The 10,000-nt window shown below is 36.7% G+C and overlaps 1 protein-coding gene across 1 annotated transcript in view; it reads right to left on the minus strand.

Moving 5' to 3' along the window:
* LOC115229304 (S-crystallin 2-like) overlaps nt 1–10,000 on the minus strand; it is a 21,924-nt gene that overhangs the window by 4,682 nt on the left and 7,242 nt on the right. Inside the window, exons 3-4 of the mRNA XM_036499168.1 lie at nt 6,514–6,629; nt 2,727–2,780 (exon numbers count right to left, since the gene is read on the minus strand). Of these exons, the coding sequence (XP_036355061.1) occupies nt 2,727–2,780; nt 6,514–6,629 (170 nt within the window). The remainder of the gene's footprint in view (nt 1–2,726; nt 2,781–6,513; nt 6,630–10,000) is intronic.

The raw sequence follows: 10,000 nt of genomic DNA on the forward strand, positions 1-10,000 counted from the left end.
ATGATGATGTTGATGATGAACCCTTTAATATATTCACTAGTCACCGTTACTAACTCTCTGTAGAATGATGCAATTGCTGAAGTTTCAATGACTGCATTTCACGACTAATAGACAGCTGCGATACCTTCACAGCATTCCACACACTCAATTTTCATTTACGCTTGTCCATCGATTGCACATTCGTCAAAGCATTAATGAACTATGTGATCATTTGCATGACAAACTATGACTACACCTGATAACCGTTCAGGGTTCTTTGTAGGTTTCTCAGCTTTATCTTGTACCTGGATATCATCAGCTATGGCATTCCGAGCATTCCAAGCAGAAGTTGATTGACAGCTAAACCATCTGAAGAGTGGAGTTCGTTTCTTCCTCAAGAAGAGTAAGGCCAAAATATATAATCATATCAGAGACAGGATAGCTCATGACATAACTGTTAGGCGATAACATATTAAGCACCTGCGACATCTATTGCATTATTCTGTATGTGACTGACTACCTGCTCGTAATTTTGTATAATTAGGTATCAAGCATCTGAACAGCATGTTTAGTGCAGAAACAGATGCTGGCCGACTATGAACCTTGCTTGGTACTGAGCTGTAATAGCTGATGCGTTCTCTTTATTGCATGCTTCTGCTATCACTTCAATGTGTGTTCGGTTTGTTCTATCTCGAGCCACGCCGGGCTCATAAGGGCCGGTTTCCCGGTTTCCTCGGCGTATAGATTCCCCACCTGGACGGGACGCCGGTCTGTCGCAGGTGAGCTGCAAGATGCAGGAGGAAAGAGTGAGAGAAAGTTGTGGCGAAAGAATCAGCAGGAGTTCGTCATTACTTTCTGCCTGAGCCGCGTGGAGCTTAGGTGTTTCGCTCATAAACACACACATCACCCGGTCTGAGATTCGAACCCGCGATCCCTCGACCGCGAGTCCGCTGCTCTAACCACTAGGCCATGTGCCTCCACATACTTCAATGTGTGTGTGGCTTAGTGGTCATTGTGTTTAGCTCACAATTATAATACAGAAAGTTTGATTACTAGACAGAGCAATGCGAAGTGTCTCTGAGCATTGAATTTATTTTCAAGTTGCTTTAGTCTACTCAGCTGAAAGTGTGTAGAAGCCGGGTATTACTGCAGCTGTCTCTCCCACTTCAATTGCCATATCCTGCATCTGACGTTGGGTCAAGAGTGGGATGATCGAGAGAGTCGAGAGTGTCGGGAGAGTCGGGAGAGTCAAGAGAGTCGAATGAGTGACTATGTCTATTATTGATTACATAGTCAACTAAGACAATTAGCGAAAGCATGATAAATCCTACAAGAAAATAATCGTTGACAATTAACGACTTCCTCTTACGTCACAATTTTGCAATCCTTTAATATATATGTCTATGGCCTCGATTACTGAGCTGTTCCTCAGAATGATGATGTTGTTGTCAACGTATGTTAGCACAATTCTCGATAATAAAATTGGAACTGAGTGCTCCTTACACATCATACTGTTGCAGTGCAGTTTCAAGGGTCAACATCTATAATAGTGTTTAAATGGGACAAACCTATCTGATGTATAGTGTAATGTAAAACATCTTCCGTATGTAGCCATTTAGCAGGACCAATGATCGAAGTAAAACCGAACTGAGCTGTACTTAAATTAAAACGATCCAATCCCTGAAAACGAAGCTAAGACTAAAGGTATAACCATGAAGCTATTAGGATTCGTTGGCAAACCCTGTCGTATGATCTATATTGATGCAAATGTTTCAGAGCCAGATTTATAACCCACTTTCTTGTACCAGTTTCATCTTAAGGTATGAGCACACTGGGCAGTTGCCAGGGGGTCTCTCGGGTCTAGAGACCCAGTTCTAATATACGTACGTGTGACGGCTTGCTGTGATTTAATAAATATTCTAAGGCCTAGTGCAATGAATTGCCTGGGGGCCTATAATACTGCTAAGATGACCCTGCACTGTACTATGATCGCACGAGAGGAAGGTTGTCCTAGATAGATCTGCCATAAATATATAAGTCTGTATGACACCATCGAGAAATACCAATAACATTGGTAGTACATTAGTCAAAGTCTTTAACCTTGCATTTATCAGATTATTTGAAGTAAATTATCAAATATATTTCTTGTTTACGTTTTTCCTCTCCAGCAAAATCCTTTCCCAGCTCACAAAAGTGGACATGTTCCCACTCTGCTGCCAGTTGAAGTGAATATATGTCAACAGAGTAGCGAACAAGCCTTGCATACAGAGCAAATACGAAGCTGGTTACGCAGACTCAATAGTGTTGTTAAATGTCTTTATATATTTCATCTGATGTATAATTATCATATGCAATGTGTTTGCATGCGTATTTAAGTGTTACTGTATGTTGTTTGTACCTTAACTTTGACGTATGCGACAGAAATTATGTGAAGGTGAAATTAATTAATCGAATGTATTAAATAGGAATCAGAGAGATAGATTGATAGATAGATAAATAGATAGCTAGATATATACACAGACAGATAGACAGACAGACAGATAGATAGATAGATAGATAGATAGATAGATAGATAGATAGATAGATAGATAGATAGATAGATAGATAGATAGATAGATAGATAGATAGATAGATAGATAGATTGGCAGACAGAGAGACAAACAGAGAAATAAACAGATAGATATGTGCATAGAAGTACTCAATATCTTATTAGAGTGTGAAACAACAAAATATCTAAAAGTTCTTACCATTCTACCATCAAGATCAGTGTAACGTTGACGCATGTCAGACATTCTGTCCCACTGCAAAGGAAATTAAAAACATGCATGTATCGATTGTAACATCGTAACAAATGTACAATATGACAGCATTCTTACCACATTAAAAAAATGAGGTCCGAAGTATAAATTAGATATACAATGCACTAAACCGTTATATTATAAGTGGCTTTAATTTCTTGATAAATAGATGTGTGCGTGTGTGTGTGTGTGAGTGTGTATGTGTGTGAGTACTTGCGTGTATGAATATATATATATAGTTATTGTATATTCTGTTAAGAACGTAGAAGTGTACGGTATAAAACTCGTCCACCTTCTGATTTACCCTGTGCTATCTAGTAGTAATATAGTATGTACTTCCAGGTTTGCACTTGGGCACCTGTCGTGTGTGAACATATAACAGAAAAAAATGGATTCAACAAGAAGGGGTACGGCTGGACATTTATTTTTTAATCACTACAGTTGTTTCCACGCGACGTTGTTCTCTAGGAATGCAGGTACTTGATTATGTAACTCTTTCCTTGCATAATGAGATCTAGTTGTGTTTTCTAAGGCGATACGCAACTATTGTCTCCGTAAGTTTAAAATCCTTGGTTTCAACAACACCCCTTCTGTCTGTTGTGGCCTAAATTCAGTAGTAGTCACTGAGCTTATCAGGGTGTATTGTTGTTGAAGGGCCATTGGCAGACTGCTTTTAATCAGTAGATGTATTGGGATAGTGATTCTTGGTATTGTTAAAGGGGTTGCTGTTATAAAGGGATTGACATTTTATTTCCTTGTACTGCTGTTTTGTTCTACACGGTTTGCTACACATGCAGATTTCCTTAGCTGACCTTTAAAATTCAGCGCTCGGACACATACACACATATACACACACATAAAATTGAGATTCAGTTGAATTAGGTACTTAAGTTGAAGCACCAAGTTAGTCCGGTATTATCAGCACAGCTCGAATGTGAATAAAATCAAAATAAGCAACACGCTATTAAGTTGTGATGCAGAACGACCGTTTCAAGAGGCTCCACTTAATTGAACAATGTAATCATTACATCAATTGAAATACAGTGCCATCTTCAGTTGCACCAATAAATAAATGGAATTTTAACAACTAGGGCACATTAAAATAATTTTTCTCAAATATTTTAACAGAGGAAGAAGAGGGAAGACATTTATGTTGCCGCTGTTGTAGCTAAGAATAGACTACACAGCTAAGAATCACATGGAGCATAGTGGGGTCATAGGGTTGTAAGGGATTGTAATTAATTTCTCATTCATTATTCTCTTTATCAACTACTAAATCTCAGAATAGAAGACTGTATCTATTTTGAATAAAGGACAAGAGTGAGTTGACAGCTCATGGCTAAGTGCGCTCATAGATATTTATCTGTGAGTGTTACAGATGCGGGGGCGCTATGCAGTGATGAGTGAAATAGTTATGCTATCATCAGTTCGAATATACTTGAGGCACGTTTGAACCGGTGAACAAAATACATACTGCATTTTGGCACGGTAAAATATATCCCGTCTTTTGACAAATGGCGTGTATATCAGTTCGCATCGCTACCTACCCAGACCGTAAGATGCAAGCATCTTTTCAATCAGCTTGTAGTGCCGACCACCTGGTGTCTGTGACCGAGGAGGAGATAGCTACTCCGAATTCTTACATATCACGGTCTTCGTAGCTAACGCTGCGAACTGATATAGATGTATACATACCATTTGTCAACAAACAGGATATATTTTCCGTGATAAAAGGCAGTGAGTAGCTTTTTCATAGGTCCGAATGTGATTCAAGCGTATTGGTACGGACAACAGCTTTACTATACACACACACAGACACAACACACACACACACACACATACATACATATATATATATATATATATATATATATATATATTATATATATATATATATATATATATATATGTGTGTGTGTATTATTTTTATCTCTTATGTTGTTCAGTTCTTATCGTGAACTGTGGCAAAGGTGGGGCAACACTTTGAAAGAAAGGATTCATCAGAACAAATCGACACTTTTTTTTTGCTTATTTATTCATTTATACATTTATTTAGTCGTAAACTCTGCTTCTTATACGGTCGGTTCCATTACAGAAACGCCGTTACGCTGAACGTAAACAAGCCAACACCAGTTGTCACGCAGTAGAGGTTACGAACCCAAACTCTAAGATACGCCACACACAGCCGCACGCACACACAGGCACGCACGCGCTTTCACTCACACATATACGATAAGCTTATGCACAGTTTGCGTCAACCAAACTCGATCATACGGCGTTGGTCGGCCCGTGGCTATAATAGAAGATATTTGCCCATGATGCTGTACACAGGGAAAAGCTAAGACTGTATGTTGATTCACGCCTTATTCTGAGGTGGCCATCAATACGAATCCAAATTGCTTCTTCACACATCAAATGAAGTCCTACGTGCGCGATTGTTACATAAGATGTGTGTTTATTATTCTAAACCTCGGAGGGCAATCAAAATCCAGACCTAAACAGAAGGAACGTCGTCGTGGGAGAGATAGAGACAGAGAGGGCGGAAGGAAGGGAGAGAGAGAGATGGAGTGAGAGAAACAAAGACAACAATCCACTGCGAGTACTGGTGTACTGCAGCTATCTCTCCCACTTCAATTGCCACATCCTGCATCTGCCGTTGGGTCAAGAGCTTTACCAGATTAAAGAAAATTTCAAATACACTTTGCACAGAACTGGGGACGAATACCGTTAGGCATTTGTGCCGAAGTTTTTGCAACTATCAAAGTTCATGCCTCATATTTCATAAAGGTAGATACAGATATATGAATATATCTGTATGTACGTGTACACATGTGTATGTGTCTGTGAGTGTGTAAAACATGAGTATAACACAGGTTTGTATTAAAGATCTTACGAGCGTTTCAACATTATGGTTGTTTGGAGCCCTTCGATGCATGCTCCAAATGCATATAGGTGTCCAACCATAAAGGATCCTCAAGCGACAATCTATGGCATCAGGTTTTATATGAGTAGTGTAATATATAGATTCAGAGAAGCCCCATACTGTGGTAGCTGCAAGATTCTCTGAGTTTATGTCTTATATATATTATATATATATATATATATATATATATGTGTGTATATATACTCTTTACCCTTTTACTTGTTTCAGTTATTCGACTGCGGCCATGCTGGAGCAGCGCCTTTAGTCGGGTAAATCGACCTCAGGACTTATTCTCTGTAAGCTTGGTACTTATTCTATAGTTCCCAAGCGATGTTGGGAGGGGGTAAAACACAGACACACAAACACAGACACACAAACACACACACACACACGCGCACACACATATATGATATATACGACGGGCTTCTTTCAGTTTCCGTCTACCATATCCACTCACAAGGCTTTGGTCGGCCCGAGGCTATAGTAGAAGGCACTTGTCCAAGGTGCAACGCAGTGGGACTGAACCCGAAACCATGTGGTTTGTAAGCAAGCTACTTACCACAGAACCACTCCTGCATCCTAACAAAACCTCACCATTTACTGACTTATATATATATATATATAGAGAGAGAGAGAGAGTGCATGTGTGTGTGTGAGAGAGAGAGACAGATAGATAGATAGATAGATAGATAGATAGATAGATAGATAGATAGATAGATAGATAGATAGATAGATAGATAGACATACAGCTTCTATGTGGCTGCATGTTTCACTATGGTTACATCAAGAAGGAAACAATAGCGTTTAACCTACCATCATTCTGCCGTCTCTGTCATGGTACATCCTCATGTAGTCATCCATGATATCAAAGAAACTATCAGAAATGTAATCGATGCGTGCCATATCGATGTTGTTTTTACCGTGATAACCTGTAGAAGACAGACGTTGATGATTACATATACATATACTTACATACATACATATATATATACATATACATACATATAATATATATATATATAAAAAAAAAAATATATATATATATATATATATATATATAGGATGTTACGACGACGAGGGTTCCGGTGATCCGAATCAACGGAACAGCTGCTCGTGAAATTAACGTGTAAGTGGCTGAGCACTCCACAGACACGTGTACCCTTAACGTAGTCTCGGGGATATTCAGCGTGACACAGAGAGTGACAAGGCCGGCCTTTGAAAACAGGTACAACAGAAACAGGAAGTAAGAGTGAGAGAAAGTTATGGTGAAAGAGTACAGCAGGGATCACCACCATCCCCTGCCGGAGCATCGTGGAGCTTTAGGTGTTTCCGCTAAATAAACACTCACAACGCCCGGTCTGGGAATCGAAACCGCGATCCTATGACCGCGAGTCCGCTGCCCTAACCACTGGGCCATTGCGCCTCCATATATATATAGATGGTAAGACAACAAAAGAATGAAAAAGACCTCGATATTGTGTAAATAGAGGAATTTATCTGTAAAAGTAATATGTGACAATTTTTCGGTAGCCATGGTAAAAGTCCGCCATCTCTTTAGTTATCCGGCAAAAAAAAAATGAAAAAAAGGGAAAAAAAAGCCGATGGCCGGATAACTGAAGATTTGGCGGCGTGGATTTCCACCTCGACATCCGAAACTCGGAGTTTTATCATGGCTACCGAATAATTGTCCCATATTACATTTACAGTTATATATACATAACATATATATATAACATATATATATATATATATATATATATATATATATATATATAGAGAGAGAGGAGAGAGAGAGAGAGAGAGTGAGAGATAGATAACTAAATAGAAAGATAGACAGATAGATAGAGATAGATACATAGAATATATATATATATTTAGATAGACAGGCAGATAGATAAATATATCTTTAATGCATAGTGCCTCTACAAATTAAACTAATAAGTAATACTTCGTATTACATCGACTGGACAAATGATTTCGATAACCTTCAGGAATGGGTCAGCGTTGATATATCTGAAGAAGTGGTTACAAAATGTGGATACTCCAGAGTGTATATATATATATGTGTGTGTATGTGTTTATCTGTGTACGTGTATACACATACAAACTCACACACATATACGCTCACACACACACACACACACACACAAACACACATATATATATTTATGTATGTATGTATCCACAAAGAAATAGATTAAACGTTGACAATTGTAGAGGTTTTGAGAAGAAAAATTTCATTCATGTAATAATTGATTCCGCTTCCCCTCTTGTATATCTGTTTTGAATTGTAATATTATCAATGATTTATAACGTTACGATAGCTTGTTATATTATCAATACAAGTTTCATTCAACATAGAAACTTAAGAAATCTCAACTTTTCAGTTGTATCTGCATCACAGTAAAATATTTATACAAGGGTGAGCACACACGGAAGGCTGGACATCAGATTTGCTATACTCTACGCCATTTACGCTTAATAATCACCTATTTCTACTAATTAGCCCCTTGTCAATCTCGGGTGCTTTCATTACTATTATTAGATATTTCACCACTTACCTTTAGATAATTAGCAAACGAAGGCTCTCTATGTAAACCTATGTAAAAGCGTATACATACAAATAGACAATTATCACGAACATGAACACTTCCTTAATTTAGAAAACAGTGACACAAGCACGAAATTCACGGGCTTACATACGGGTGCATATACATATACCTATTTCTTTACTACCCACAAGGGGCTAAACATAGAGTGGTCAAACAAGGACTGACAAAGGGATTAAGTCGATTACATTGACCCCAGTGCGTAACTGGTACTTAATTTATCGACCCCGAAAGGATGAAAGGCAGAGTCGACCTCGGCGGAATTTGAACTCAGAACGTAACGGCAGACAAAATACGGCTAGGCACTTCGCCCGGCGCACTAACGTTTCTGCCAGCTCGCGGCCATATATATATACCGATGCATACATACAAGACTACTTTGAGGTTGTCTAATTCCAAGAAAATGCAATACTTGTTACTCGGTTGGAAGCCACCTCTTTCGACAAGCCTTGAGTCGAGAAACCTCCCGATATAATTAAGAAAAAATATATGTCGAAGACACACTATGTAAAGTTGCTCCTTTCATGCAAGTCTGATGAAGTACATCCCTAATGTCTAAAACTTTAAATATTACATAAATTTACACTTTGAAATTTAGCACAAACTGACGTTGTAAAAAGAGTTGGTACAGGAACAATTATAACGAATGCTAAAGAATTTTGATGTCTTCTTTTTATTTGGATTATATATATATGTATGTGTGTAAAGAAATGTATATATATGTATAAATATATATGTATATATATATATATACATATATTTATACACACACACAGATATATATATATACATATGTGTGTGTATGTATGTATATATGAGGGATGCATGTAAAATCTTGAGCCTCAAAAAAATTAAAACATGGTACAAGATTTCTGATGAAGGCTCGAGACATCCAGGCTCAAAGGCCTTGAAGGTTCAAAGCCTTTCATAGGAACCCCACGTATACATAAAATATATATATATATATATCTATATATATATATATATATATTACATATATATTTATATGCATATATATATAATATGCATATATTTGTATATATAAATATCATATACATGCATATGTATACACGCGCGCACAAGAATATACATATGTATATTATGTATAAATATATATGTGTATGTTTGTGTGTGTGTATAACAAAATACAAAAATAGATATATATGACAAAATACATTTATACAACAAAATTCATCATATATATATCTAAATACGTCATATAGTACAATTTATCCGTGTGGGTGATTATTAAAACTAACTGGGTATATATATACATACATATATATGTATATTATTATATATATATATATATATATATATATATATACATACATATATATATGATATATATATATATATATATATATATATATTATATATATATATACATACACATATATACATAACATATATATATATATGTATATATATATATGTATACACACATATATGCGTACACAGACATATATATATATTAGACATGCAACATCGTACAAGTAGGTTTATGTATATATATATACTTGCATATATATGTATATATATATACATATATATATATATATGTATATATATATATTATATATAAGACAAATACATGATATCATTCAATTTATTGATGCAATTATCTGTGTTTTTCGCTATACATGTATAGAAATATTATCATAATTGAATGCAAACCTCCCAGAAGCTCT

This window comes from Octopus sinensis, unplaced genomic scaffold (genome assembly GCF_006345805.1).
Source record: "Octopus sinensis unplaced genomic scaffold, ASM634580v1 Contig12411, whole genome shotgun sequence".
NCBI lineage: Eukaryota > Metazoa > Mollusca > Cephalopoda > Octopoda > Octopodidae > Octopus > Octopus sinensis.